Below are 15,350 nucleotides of genomic sequence, written 5' to 3'. Positions count from 1 at the left end.
TTGGCATCTCTGAATTTCTCATTGTGTGTGCATGTGTGTGTGTGTGTGTGTGTGTGTGTGATGCACTGGCATCATGTCCATCATGTTCCTTATATCTCCAGGCTCCTCCCGCTAACCCTGTACTGAATAAGCAGATGTATAGAAATCGCCAGTTGAGGAAATAGTAATGAATTTTGGGCTTTCCTGGGACCGCAAAAGATATATTTTCTTACTGTAACAAATTCCAAATAAATACATATTAATTCATTCAGTAATTTGCTTGTATATGGGAATTGCGGCTTCAAACTGATCCCAAAATACTCGCTCTGCCAGACTGTTGTAGAGCGGACTCTCTGTTTGACACTTACACATTATGTGTTTATCAGTCTCTAATGAAATGCTGACAAGTTTTCAGCACAAGGGATTCTGTGTTCCTTTAATAGCATTTAACGAACCTTGAGCACTCACAATAGCTCGGCCCTATTGCCAGTGACAGCTAAGAGGCCCCAGGATCAACCCCTGGTGAGAGTAGGTATGAATTATGAACGTCTGCAGTCTCTTTTTTTCATGGATGGTCCGACTTGCTTTATTTTTGTTTTTATCTTTTAAAAACATCATTAAAAAAACTAGCTTCAATATTCCATACAGGCCATCACCATTGAGAACACTGAGAGATGATTAAGTAGCAAAATGGTGTGATTGTAGCAGGTATGTGGATTTCTGTAAGTGACACTATTTAGTTACTGCCATAGCACATTGTTTCTCAGAATTAACTATGAATTGGTTCCCGCAAACGTTCCTGCTAATACGATATTTGATGAAGCGGCACTTTTTAAATGACTCATGGTGGTATTATTGAATCAATTTGTGAGTCATTTTTAATATTCTGTATTGGTGGGAATGCTGAGCAAACTAGCCTGGCAGCAGGCAGACAGAGTATTTTAATGTGCATTAGTTACATCAGTTCCTCTGCTACACGCATTAACATACTGGTGAGAATGGTCTTAAATGTTTAATGTCATGTATTGCTTAAACATTTGACTGGCACTCTAAACTGCTGCATATTTATTGCATGTTCCTGAGAAGCATCTAAATGGATGCATACTTTCAGCATTACCATAATAAATTTTGCGGGCCATTGTAAAGAAAGAATCTATTATATAAAGCAATAATTATGATTATCCCATGACATTTTTAAATATCGAAATATTTGTGTTGAGTGTAGATTACATAAAATATTGCCATATCTGACTGATGACTCTCCCTAATTTTTAAATAATACAAAAATATTTGTGTGTGGAAATAGTTGCATCACCACCACTGATACATTGACTATGTGAGCCTGTGTTTATGTCTGTGTTTGTGTTTAAATGAACAGTCGAAAATGGAGTGTGATTCGTGCTCCTATGTAAGTTTAATTTGTCCCCTACTTTGAAACTCGCATGTTTCTGCGAAGAAGTTTTTCAGGCTGATGTTCTCATTCTCCCTTCAGTTCACTCTCAAACGACCCCAACTCTCTACAGCCTCATCTGCATTCAGTCCAAAGCACCCAGGCTAGGAAAAGAAAGACAGCAGCTACTTAGCGCTGTGACCCCAAATATTCTTCTTCTTAGACATGTCTGTGTACAGGTGCGGTTTCCGTGGGTCACATAGTGGCTCTTTGGGTAGCATCGTTGCAGCACATAGCACAGCTCATGCACCTGCACTTCATGCATGGAGGCTATATGTTGTCTTTGTTTGGTTTTGCTCATGCTACTCTTGTTCCCCATGCAGTCAGGCTACCTAACAATTCTAAATTACCTGAAGTGTGTGTGTGTGTGTGTGTGTGTGTCCTGTCCTATGATGCAATTGTTTTTGAAGCTCCTGCAGATATCATAAAACGATGGGCCGTGTTTGTAATAATGTTGAGATCTAGTTTGTTTAAGTTAATGGGAAACGTTAACGGGAAATTCAGATCCATCTTGTTCACCACTCCCTTGTTTAAGGCGCACATTGCTAATTTCTCTTGACACTGGGTCGCATATCATCATTTCTGTATTTTCTCTGTTTTGTTGTTTAATTCTATTATGCTTGTCCGCTTCCTGGAAGGTGACGCAATCGAAGCAGGTTGAAGGAGTGGTGCAAACTGGCCTGCTAAATATCTCACGCAGGGCATGGTTTCAAAGGTTTTGAAGCCCTAGGATGTCACATTAAAAAATAATCCCATTCCCTTTAAATATATGTGTGACTGTACAATGAATGTCACCATCAACTTACTCTGTTGGCTTGTAATGAAACCTTTGGAGTTGTTGAGTAATTGGTCGGAGCATCACACATACGTTCCTCTCGTTGTTCTTTGAAGTGCATACTCACGCCGGACGAGAACCTTTTAAGCTCCATGCACAATAATAAATCTAAACAGATACCACTGCCATGATTAGTTTCCACTGTGTGTACAAGTGTATAAACCATTTCAGACACCTATGAAATATTGCTCCGGTTCAGTATGGGCACATGGAGAAGAAATGTTCCTCATCTGTAATACACTGTGTAGACTAATATCTGCTCCTCTTTTCTTATATTGCAGTGTGATATTGATCTGATAAAATTGTGCCATATTGGAGCTGTCTGTTGTGGTATTCATCATACTGTCACCTCCCTAGTGCCTGTGAGTTATTAGAAGGTAGGGTTTGAGAAGGTTTAAGGGTTTAGCTTCAGGTATGTAGCTAACAATTTATCAAAACACGAAAGAAAAAAGAAAAACCCAAGTGATGTCTTGCTAAAGATTTATGACTTGTCTATTCATACATTAAGAATTATATTATTATGTGTGAGGATGCTGCAAGTCTCACTCCAGATCCGCTGAGTCAAGCTATTCTCTTTGATGACTTGCTTAACAGGACAGTGTTTTCTTAGGGGAACTTTTAAAGGGATCTGTAGGTTCGAAAAAATAACAATTGACTTAGCACTAAGCAAATGTCATTCAAGGGTGGCATCTACTCATCCTCCTGTGTGTTAGGTAGTAGGTGTTGGTCAGCCGCTGTGGACAACAGTGACCCTCAAAATGCCACCATTAGGGTGGTGGCTTTGAAAACTAGCAGTTATCTTCTTTTCTTCTCGTCACATGCATTTTCCGGTGTACACACATGGGCAGACCATTCAAAAGACACTGAGTTGCGTTAATCCTTAGAAGAGATGCTGTTTGCCAAGGTGATTGCTTCGGTATAAAACTGAGCTGCAGTATTTTTTATTGTAAATAACGCTAAGCACACAGCTGGCCGGATTGATCAGGCCCATGTTAGAATGAACTTCAGCGGATGACTTTAGCTGCATAAACAATATCTAAATATGCAATCTGTTCTTGCCGTAGGATCTCCAGGGAAATGAGTGGCTTTATTTCTGACTTTGAGGAGGAAAAAATAGGGCAAACTTGTAACCTCTTTCCATACAGAGGTTTCACATATTATATAAACATACCCATTCCTCTCCCGCAATGAATTGCTTTGGACTTCACAGCATTATTTACATTTCATTAATTATTTAATGGGGGAAAAAGAGCACAAGCAGCAGATAATTTTTTGTTTAATTTTTCACGGAGGATTCTGATGCGTGGTCCAATTAATGTTAATCATTAAGGACATCCTGTTTAACTTAAAACTAAAGCGTGTTTGTTTGTTAGAGGACGCTTTCGTCCCGTTCCCTGTCCCCAAACCTCGGAAATAATAACATGTGCTCGGAGTGGGAGTTTGTTGATACATGCGGTTGTTTTGCTTCTCACACTAATGAAATCTGTCTACCTAGTTCTGCATTCTAACTCTCATTCTAAAACGTCTTGCTTCACCAACAAATCGGCATTAGCTTAAATTTGTATTTCGATGTTTTATTAACTGAAGGCGTAAATGATTTTACCAGCAGTTTTGAATCATCTTTGAAACTATTAGTTTACATCACAGTAAACATTCAAAGTTTTACTATATTCCAGGTGGGATTTTTTTGAACATTGTGTGTATATCACTTTCAGCAGATTGTTCACAATTTTTTGTCTTTGCCTTTGATAAGTATTGTAATTAAAAGCACATTAAAGTATTAACAATCAGCTCTATCTTAACTGACTTTCAACCATAATTTCCCAAAACAATGGGGAAGATTAATAAACTGCAGCTTTATTTCTGTTACTCATAGTCCATACTACAGGGAGCAGATTAATACTCTTTAGGATTCATTTTCATTTATTATAGCTTGTGTACTCCACTGCCAGAATTCAGGATTAATTAGAAATTAATCTTTTAACCAGGGCAAGTTTGTCTTTGTCTGTTGTGTAAGCATTATGCATATTACACATTATTTACCTTGACTTGTTTATGAACAGAAATGTTAAAAGTTAGATATGTGAGATGAATCTTTATATCTGTCATGATTGTGGCTGGAAGTCGCTTTTAGTATAATTAAGTGTAGTAGCCTTTAAAATCATAGTTAGCTTTGCAGATTGTCATTTTTCCTAACCTTTTTGTGTAACTCCTACATACTGGGACTTGTTTAATCCCTTGCCGGTATCATTATGCTTCCCAGAAACGGTTGTCCAAAGTGACATATTTTATTATTATTTTTTGCTGGACCTACCCCCCCCCCCCCAGCCCCCCCCACCGCTTGGACATTTTATCACGCCTCTGGAGATTTCACGTGATCAGAGATGTTTCAGCGATGAATGCTAATCATTCAGCAAATCATCATAAGCATAGAAAATATATATATTTTAATATCTCTTGTCAATTTGCAATTGGGGGTGGATATATTCAAAACAGGGAGTAAACGTGTGCCATTTTTATTTACCATTAAAAGTTTCTTGTGAGGACAGGCAGAATAATTGAAAAGTGCAGCTGGACTGTGTACAATCTTGTAAAGGATGGCTAGAAAATTAGATTAATCAAGGAGCAGACATTGTGAGGAAAGTTTGTTTGAATGCCTGACAGTCTTGCTCTTTTTCTCATTTCAAATGTTGGCAGGGTAGCGGGCAGCTCCAAGGGAAATGCGCTCCTTTCATACTTGAGTAATTGATGAATTGTATGCAATATGCAAATGAGAATCCATAAATCTTATGAATGACAGCTTAATTTATGTGAGCCTTAATGAATGCAGGATTAGATTTTAATTAAATATCCTCAAAGGCACCCTGACTGGTAAGTTTTTAAAGCCTTGTTTTGAAGACTTGTTTCATAAGCATTGCAGTTCGTGAAAATGAGAGATCAGTCAAAGCGCAGAGATTAAATTTTTTTTTCACAATATGAAGATAAGAGCTGTTCTATTTTCTCATTGGAGTTTTAAAAAATTAAATCTTATCTTCCTATCTCAACTTTTCTTGGAACTGTTAATTTCATACATTTGATCAACAGCATTTTCTGTTAACGATATCTGATTTAAAACATTTGGTACAGTATTAGGGTAATTAAGAATGTCATTCATTAGAAAAAATCAATTAGGCATTCTTCATCAAACCAAATGATGTAGAAAGTGTGTTCAGTCATTATTACTAGTAATATGAATTACACTAAATAATTCCAGCCTTCAAATTAAAAATACACAATAATGTTCCAATCATAAATACTTCACATTTAGATTTCATGACAATGTGAGTGCTTCTGGTCGCTCTCAGAGATTGACAATACAAGGGCTACATTTAATTTTCACCATTGTTTTTATAATTTAATGGCATATTTTCCCTGGTCACATATCACAGATTCTCATGATAAATACAGAAAAAAACACCATCCAGACGCAGGGCCTGTTTTTTTGTGTCTAGTCAGTTTAGTGGCTTTAGCCAGATAATGTTAATTGCACCATACTAAACGTATAAGAGGAACAGGAACGGTGATGTTGCAAAAGCGGTTCGTTATATGTCTAAATGCTACAGCTTACATGAAGCGGATCCACAGTTTGTGGAGTGGACACATTTAGCATAGGTCCCCGATAGCCTAGTGGTAAGAAGACCTAAGTTTTCCGTGAGGCGCTTACACATAATCCGTCCCACGTAGCTCTGATATCCACAACCAGGCTGGAGGAGTATTTGACAGCTGTGAGAGACAGCTGATGGAGATAAACAAGACTCAACTAAAATAGCAACTCAGGACAAATCAGTGCGCGCGTAAATATGGCACAGGCATAGAGATAGCCAGCTAACGGTTTTTGTTTCCCTTTTCAACTCTGACGGTTCTGACAGAAGTTTATTAAAATCAGTCGGAGAAAAAACACAATGTCTTAAAATGTTAAACATGAGGAACAGCTTAGCTTATATTGTTTTTAATTTATATGATCTTCAGTTTAGAAGAATAAAGTGGAGTTTTTAATCATGCTGTCTTGTGATAAATGTACATGTTAGGAATAATTTATTATAGTGTTTAGCTCTGAAGTAACTGCATTGTCACCACCAATGATAAGTAAAGTAACATCTCAAAAATAGCATCCATGCTTTTTATTCTGATTAATTTTAACCATTGGCCATTTGGCTTATTGCTTGTGGCACAATCCTATCTGACTGGTAGTAAATATACCACATTGTGTATCTCTTTCAACAAAGGTACGGAATGCCCTTGCATGTCAGCATATAAACATCAAACTAAACTGAAAGAGTGAATCTACATTTCGCCTTTTAAATACATAAACAGTTTTTAAATATATATTTTGTAGCAAGGAGTCTCTCTTGTATTTTCAATAAAACCTTGTCTTCATTAATGGTCACCACCTTAGCAAACTAATCAATGGGGCGTACTGCACTATCGCTTCGAAAGAAATGAAAAATAAACCAGTGATAATCCCTCCGTTAAAAGGTTATTCAGTGCGATAAAAGCTATTTTGTTAATTTATTTACTTTCTGCTCCACAGAGATAAAGAAAAGGAACAATTAGGGAATTGTAGGTGGGAGATTTTAAAAGGGCACTGACATTGAGTTAATATTTTATAAGGGCTGATTGGCGGACTGTTGAGGAGATCTTTATTTGGCGGAGCAGAGGTATAACGACTGCTGCTTTCCATTGTAAAATGCTCTGGGGAAATGGTTTAAATATAATTGGTGGCCTTTTTGAAACTTCAAACAAAAGAGGTGATTACTGCATAATCAAAATATGGGAAACCAACCAAATGTTACAGGACCTTCGCAAACAAATACCAGCAAGGCTTCGCGTTTTTGCTACTCCCAGTGTTGTCGTCCTGTAAAATTTCACAAATGTGGTCTATTTATCAATTTGTTTAAATATACATTCAATATACATTAAGGACGCATTGACCGATAGCCTTCATTTCAGTTGTATTTTTATTATTTTAAATAAAACGTCATTTCAAATGATGAACAATTTGATGTGAGTGATAAAACAGTCTAACACAGAGCTATTCAGATCACGGTCTTCAATGGCCGAGCACTGCTGATTCCCCAGCCTTCCTTTGCCCATGAGTCAGGTGTGAAGCCTCTGTGGCCAATCAGAATCAGTGATTATTAAACGAACTACCCGGGAGAACAGAAAACAATTTGGAATCGAGGGCCAGATTTGAAGAGCGCTGCTCTAACATATACACACCATATATATTTAGTCTGGATGAAAATAGCTACTCCTGGTGGTTTTTGACAACAAATTCTTGTCTACATACTTATACCGCAAAATACACATCTATTCTTAAAATAATCTTGCGTTAAAATCATTATAGCTAATTGACTAAAGGTAGTAAGAGTTCAGTTAAAGGTAAATAAAAGTTTTAACTAACATAATGCAGAGATCTCGTGATATAAGGTGTTCTAAAAATAACCCAGTATAGTGTACACATACATGTTTGTATTCAAATCTTTGTGGGGACCATCTATTCATTTCTATGGACAAAACCCTAATTCCAACTATGACAACCTTAACCCCTACCCAGCCCTAAGCTTAACCATAAGTAACCAAACAAAATGCAAGTCTTTCAGCATTGTTGTTTTCTGATTGCAGTCACAGGTAAAACTGAATTTCCTCTTGTGGGGGACCAAAAACAATGGTCCCCACAACGTCAAAATAACAGGTTTTCATCACATTGTGGGGACTTGTGGTCTCAAAATTGTAATGTATACCTCGTCCACAAACACACACACACACACACACGCACATACGCACGTGTCATTTAAGTTTAGCATAATTTTGCGCAAAATCAATTGATTAAAGTTACTAATTATGTAACATTCTTCTTTTCAAGTTACATGATTTACTTGTGGAAATAATGCACAAGCAGGACTACAAAGTTCTGTTGCCTGTTCTGCTTTTCCACTCTGAGGTTTAGTGGCTTATCAGTTGAATAAAAAAAAGAAGAGAGCGCTTTGGAAAACATTTACACGATAAGAGTAAGCAACTTCTGCTGATCTACTAACGATTTACTAAGTGCAATAATGCATATGAGAAATCTAGCTCATTTTGCTTTTCTTATTACAAAAGCAAAATGAAGTGTTTGTTATGGACTAAATTAAATTCCACATAGTATTTTAGTCGCCAAAATTAAGACCCTTCGACTTCCCAGATACCAGGAATCTTTTCAGTTCCTAAGTCCTTCTAAGTAGCTAATGAACCTAGCAGCCTCTGTAGAATGATGTATCCTTTTGCTTATGCAGTGAGGGTCACTGCTACAAGACAGTTGTTCCAAACCGGCCTCTGACAGCAGAGCAGATGCGCGGGTGCAAGAACCAGTGGCTGATAACCATGCAGGTGTGTCCATAGACATATTGCACTTCCTGTTCTATTCACTGTGGTCTGCATACAAACTAATATGTGAAACGATAGCATACAGTGTGTCTGCACCGAAGGGAGTAGTTGCAGTGATTCTCGAATCTTCACAGCGGGTTCGATTTATTGGAATTGTGGTGCTGTGACCACAGAATTAATGTAGGACATTCTCAACGTGGGCTTTCTTAGCAGTCACTACTGCTACGACTGTAACAGCCATAAAGAAGCCATTTAAATGTGCCTTTTTTTTCATATTCCCCTTAGATAAGATGTTACATTATCCACTTACAATTTTAATTTGTATTTATTCATTTGTTATGTGCAGCAATACCTTGGTAGTTAAAATTTTAGTGCAAAACAGAACTTAATTACATGTAAAGACAGTTACGCATTCATTATGGCTTCATTGAAGGTCCTATTAAATGTGTTAAAAGATGCAAGAAATAGCATGATACAATAACTTCAATGAATGGAACAGCTAAATGTTGCGCCGTTTTAAGGTTTAGCGACAGTCTGGTCTATCATTAAACATTTAACTTAATGTGGGCATTCTGCAGAGAATGTGAACTCAAGCAGTGATTAATAGACATGGGCTGTTGTGCTCTAATGTTGTGCATTGAAATGTGAACTACGCAGAGTGTATTGTTTGACTATAATCTGATTGCATTAGCGGCAGTAGCGTGTAGGATAGTATCAGGTTCCTGCTTTCACGGCTGGGTCGACATGGATGAAGTCCATTAAAGGAGACACGGTTCAGGGAAAGTTCAGCACTATTTGCTTTTCACTGTTCTTGCACGTTTAAAGGGAGGTTACAGATTTGTACATATTTGCTTCTTCTTCTAAATGTAATATTTTCAAATACATTTAAAATATGTAGCATTGCATATTTGGTTGACAGGAGTACATTTACAGGTATATCATTATGCATATTCAAAATATACAGACTAAAACAAGACGCGAGGTACATTTTTACTGTTGCCCCAGGAAATAGCTACATTAATGTACCATAGGAATCTTAATGCTATAATAACATGTGAATTTAAAAGAAATTATATGCATGGGATCAACAAGGAAGAATATGCTTTCAACATATAAGTTCTTGAAAAGAACTGGTGTTTTAAATTCTGTTGAGGCAAAACCAATCCAGGCATCTTCGTTGGAGTCATTCTGGCTTATTGTTCTCATGCTCCATGGTACTACTGCCCTGCTCCTAATTTGTGGGAATGTTTTTTGTCGAAATCAATTATTTATAAAGTTAACTCGTGTTATTTGACAAATAAACAAGCTATTTTTGTGACTACTGCTCAGAATCCAAAATACCGACCTTTCACTCCACGGGAAGCTACCAGGAAGTCTTTGAAAACACGTATTGACAGACACCTCAAAATAAAAAAATATCCTGTAATCATAATTGTGTTCCGGCGCTTTCTTATTGTGCTAGTAGTCAATATGTAGGGAACTTAAGTTAAATATAAAAATAACAAATTGCTTTTATCGACGAAATTTGCACTAAAAATGGAAATACTTAAAAAATTAATTATTGAAGCTTCTTACTTCAAATGTCCTTGCTGAGTTATGACTCAAAATATGTAGCGGCGAAATTCAAAGATGAAAATGCCATTATACTTTGCGAGAACATCCGTGTCTAGATGATAGGCACCTTTAAGATGGTATTTCAGTGACATTTTTCACACTGTCAGAGTCTCTCTGGAAAGTTATGGCAATTAGCATTGGAGAATGGTTTGTACTATATTATAAAGAAGTTTCAGTAAATAAATCCCTTCAATAGAATACTATTAGCCTGTTCACTCTCATGCACAACACTTAAAATACATGAGTGATCTGTAAGACAAATGACATATAGTGTGGAGTCAAGGCAGTATGAGGACCTGTGTTATCTGAGGTTCATAAAATGTACACGTGTAAATGATGATATAGAATATAATTTTGATGAGACTGATTCTGCGAAGAAGCAGTCACATGCCCCATGGTATACTTCCTCTCTTACAGCAAAGTATTTATTTATTTGATAAAGTCACTATGAAATTGATTCCATACCCGCAACAGAAGCCCAACAACGTACAAATCATCACTGCGAAAGCATGTAGTGTAACTTAATACCTCAGCTAAATGCTTTAAACCCTGACTGAATGCACATTGTAAGATTTCATCCAGAGATCCGTGCGTAACTGAGGGCTCAGTGGGGGTAGCAGCAGCATTTTGGTCTGGTTGACTTTTGGTGCTTTTGACATTGTTCAAAAGCTTTTTACCATTACATACTTCCACCGAGGCCTTTCATAAATAATTCAGCTGAGTAAATTGAAAGTGATAACAGTAAAACTATGTGCAATTTTCCTCATAGGATCAAGTAGGTGTTTCTATAGAAATAAGAATTACATTTCAAAACATCTCCCTTTTGAGCTGGCTTCTCATCTCCTCTTTCCCTGTAATTTGTGAGTAATGTGCTTTGAGGAAAGTACTAAAATCTAATAAAGGGCTGAAATGGAATCCCAAACTCACCCCAGCCCTGTAAGTGAGAGAGTGCTAGAGCATCACTCTTCTGAATGCGGCAGTTTCTCATCGCATTAGTATGTACAAAATAAGTGGGACCAAAGATAAAAAAAAAATTCTCTTGTGTATTTTATCGTAAAGATAGCGATGTGGAGTAGGGGTTCCCAACCCTGGTCCTGGTCCGTGGACACGGAACATTGGGGATTTTGCGGAGAAATATCCAGAAATAAGCCATATATATATATATATTACGACCCCTTGCGTTCACACATTCTGTTCACATCTGATATAAAATACAAATGATTAAGGTTATCAAATCGCCGATCGACCTGCTGCCACCCCACCCTCTCCCCAAGCTGGTTTACTGGTCCATAATTTTTTTCTGTACAGGGTAAACTGCCCTGTAGATATCAAAAGCTTGACAGCCCTTAATGTGGATGACAGTTTTCTTTTAGCTTTAGCCAGTTTGATGGTGCCTGACTTTTTTTTTTGATAATTTTACATGAGAAAATACAAAAGCAGCTCGTTAAATTTCAATAAAATCAAGGGAAAACAAATTTGTGGGGGTAGTCATGTGTTATCGTCATCACACTGATCATTTCATACAGAGTAACGCAATTATGTACGTAACCTTGGTTGGCGACTTACTTCTTTGTGGGGTATTTACAGGCCCCGCATCTCAGAAGTGTGCGGGTTCAGATGTCGTGCCTAAAGTCAGATCCTCATCAAATCCGCTTCAGTCCCTCATGTTGGCAGAGTGATTTCACAACTGGGCACTAGAGCAAGGGCCTTAAACCTGATTTGTTAATTGCGTGTTGTTTTGGATAAAAGCGTATGCAAAATGAATAAAGGGGGATATTAACATGTCTAAAGCAGTTTCATAGCATGCCTGTGTGTGTGTGTGTGTGTGTGTGTGTGTGGTCCAGCTATACATTACATTGTGGGGACATCTGATGTGATAAAAACCTGTTATTTGCAAATGTATTCTTTGTGACGGAAGACTTAAATACATATTTATTCCGTGTTCGCCGAACCCAAGGTGTTGCTAATGAAATGCAATGTTTAGCTTCTTAGATTTCAAAGGGAACAAAAAAAAATGCAAACAAAGACATTTTATGATACTTTAAGCATAAGCACATGGCCTCATTTATCATCTCAGATACTTGGTTAGCCATGTAAAGTAATAAAACATTCCATCAGAAATGTAGCACAGGTCTGAATCACTCCCCATACCACCTTCCAGCTAGCTCCGGTATTAAATCAAGCTAGCAGAACATTTCCTTAGGCACCCATTGCCTTTTAATTTCCTGAAGAACCTTAAAATATCATTCATTACAGAACGACATATATTTGGTTTTTAAAAATCTCATAAATCAATAGTGGATTGACTGCAATAATTAAAACAAGTTAACATGTAATTTTTGGGCTGAAACTGCACGCTGGATTTTAGCATATGCAAACGAGGCAATTCAAACAGAGCTTGGATATTAATACTGGAGCAGGTAACGAGGTACAGGCTATGAATTATGCATCCAGAAGCGGTTGATCTTCAATAAAGGAAATGAATTCAGTGTGTAATCTAATTAGTAATGGAAGTCTATTATGTCGAGCTGCGGAAAGCAACTGTCCTTGAAAAAAATTATTTACAGTACATGTTAAGTCTTTAGAACGGAATGGGGTTTAAGGTAGTTCAAATGGTAACCCCCTCCCCCTCCCCCAAATACTTTATTTCAATTTCAGCTCGAGACCTGGGCGGCCGCCGAAGAGGACACAGAGCGTCACGTCACCCGAGAATCCGCACATCATGCCGCATTCAGTGCCCGGTCTTATGTCACCAGGAATGATTCCCCCTACAGGTAAATTTGAAAATTCTTCCCAGGATTCCCCTGTGCCTTGGTCACCTCACAGCAGATAGTGACATCCCAATGGCAACGTCACAGAAAAATATCCATAAGCCTTGCTATTTCAATAAATACCTATGAGTTATTAGATGGCAAAACCAGTTCGTAATGCCGGTTGCAGTAGACGGTGAGGGCTTTATACCTCAAATGTGATTTCATTTGTCATATTATAATTAGCTCGCTTCTACAGGTGGGAAACGTACGCCATAATGGTTACCATTTATAGGGCTTATAACACAATCAGCATGAAAAATGCCTTGAACTGAATCTGGTTTAAAAAAAAGGCTAGGAAAATTGACATATATAAGATTTTGTGGCACTGTAGTGTATTTAGAAGTGCCTAGAATGTTCATTGCAATTTATTGTGAATTGTTTTCTGTAGTTCATGCATGATAAAGTTAAAACAGTTACATGGTACATATGAACCTGACTTTAATATGCTAGCTAAAACTCTGCTCAGCTTCTTAATGCGACTGATTTAGTATGAAAGAATTCATTTCATCTGCAGAAACTGCATTCCTGTATGTATACAGGGCTGCACAAAGACATATGAGCGAATGGCCCCTCCCCCCCAAACCAAACACCATTATCCACGCTCACACAGTCATGGGCCCCCTTAGTGTATATGTGCTGGAATGTCGTTTCTGTTCAGTCTCCTTATAAATGTATGAATATTCCACTTGTGCTACACTCACAGGTATATGTTGCTAGTAAGAGGTTTCCCGCCAAGGTGGGTGTTCCAGGTAGGCATTGGAGGGAGGCTTATTGGAGGGAGGCGTATTGGAGGGAGTTAAACCTATTGGCTTAAACTATTGGCTGTGAACAGTGCAGAAGCGCAATTAAAAGTGACTCGACACAAACCCTCAATAGCTACTATTATTCTCATCATATTTTATTTAGTATTGTTTGTATTTCACTATATACACATTTGTAGTTATATATATATATTTATTTTTTATTTATGTGGTATTGCAGGGAACTGGTTTGCCAGTACTCTATAATACTATATAAACAGAGCATTATAAACCAAAATAAGAAATAGGTTCCCCTAGAACAAAAATAGATTTAATTTGTGTTAAATTATTTTCTTCTAGATTATTTATTTCATTAGAAGTTGCATTATGCCTTGAGTGGATTTTAATTAGCCCAATTAAATCTGTATGTACATAGGCAGCAGTGATGTTAAAATAAGCTTATCAGCAGCTGAATCGACGACATCCCTTTGTGCTTCGAGTTTGCCGTAAGCACGTTTTATTGAAGCTAGTACTTCATGGCCATTTCCTGCCGCTGGTTCCATTGTGGCTGCTTTGATGTCCGCACTGGAGTTTGCCCTGATTAGCATACATTGTTTAGAGCTGATTGTTCATACATCAATGATAATTATACAGGTTCTATTAAAGCTTAAATATTCATCAGAATGCAAGTGTTTAGTATGTTTTAATAGAAAAAAATGAATATGAATATGTCCAACGTGCTTTTTTTTTTGCAATTAAAAAATGCAGCTGGAAATTTTTCGTCTTATGAAACAGGTGTCGTATCAGTATCTTTTGTATTAGTCATTGTATTTTTATACCAGATCTATAAAGCCACTGTATGTATTCAGTTTCAGTTTCGTATGTAGTATTTATGAAAAATAAGTTGCCTCTTTTGTTATTTTAAGATTTTGTCTGCTCCTCCTTTCGGCATCTTTCCTCCCCTCCAAGACAACATGCCAACATTTGGCCAAAAGTGCTTCAGAGCCGCCTTTGAAATTCAAAAGCAGCTATAGAATTGGCGATCGTGAACAATGGAGTCTCACAGATGCAGGCCCTGCCGCTTTCAACTGTGCGAGCTGGAATCACTTTCTCCACTTTTATGTGTGTGAGAGGTCATGCTATCGGTGTCTTTTTGGAAATAGGAACTTAAAGGCCACGGGGGACAGCAAGGACTAGAGAGCGCAGTTTTGTTTAGCCGGACATAAAGCAAAAATAAAAAAGAAAAAAAAAGAAAAAAAAGCTTTGATATCATCCTCGTCAGACCCAGAGAGAACCTTTTGCTTCTATTCTATGATCTTGACATTTTGTCAAGCCGTTTGGAAGGAAAAAGTAAATAAAAATGAGATGACTCTGCCCAGCAAAGGTGATTGTATTTCTATGTAGGGAATGAAATACAATCCTTACCCACAATCCTGGAAAATACGAGCTTTAATGATTGTCCAGCAAGAGAAACAATAATGACAGCGATTACAGTTAATCACAGCCATGAAAAT

At 37.4% G+C, this 15,350-nt stretch overlaps 1 protein-coding gene across 3 annotated transcripts in view; it reads left to right on the top strand.

Moving 5' to 3' along the window:
* The window catches only part of LOC125744603 (dachshund homolog 1-like), a 111,595-nt gene that overhangs the window by 41,634 nt on the left and 54,611 nt on the right, over positions 1–15,350 (top strand). For all 3 annotated transcript variants that reach the window (XM_049016596.1, XM_049016613.1, XM_049016602.1), the window contains exon 2: positions 12,942–13,057. In XM_049016596.1, the coding sequence (XP_048872553.1) occupies positions 12,942–13,057 (116 nt within the window). The remainder of the gene's footprint in view (positions 1–12,941; positions 13,058–15,350) is intronic.

The sequence above is a fragment of the Brienomyrus brachyistius genome, chromosome 1 (genome assembly GCF_023856365.1).
Source record: "Brienomyrus brachyistius isolate T26 chromosome 1, BBRACH_0.4, whole genome shotgun sequence".
In the NCBI taxonomy this organism is placed as follows: domain Eukaryota; kingdom Metazoa; phylum Chordata; class Actinopteri; order Osteoglossiformes; family Mormyridae; genus Brienomyrus; species Brienomyrus brachyistius.
This window is presented reverse-complemented; position numbering and strand designations above follow the sequence as displayed.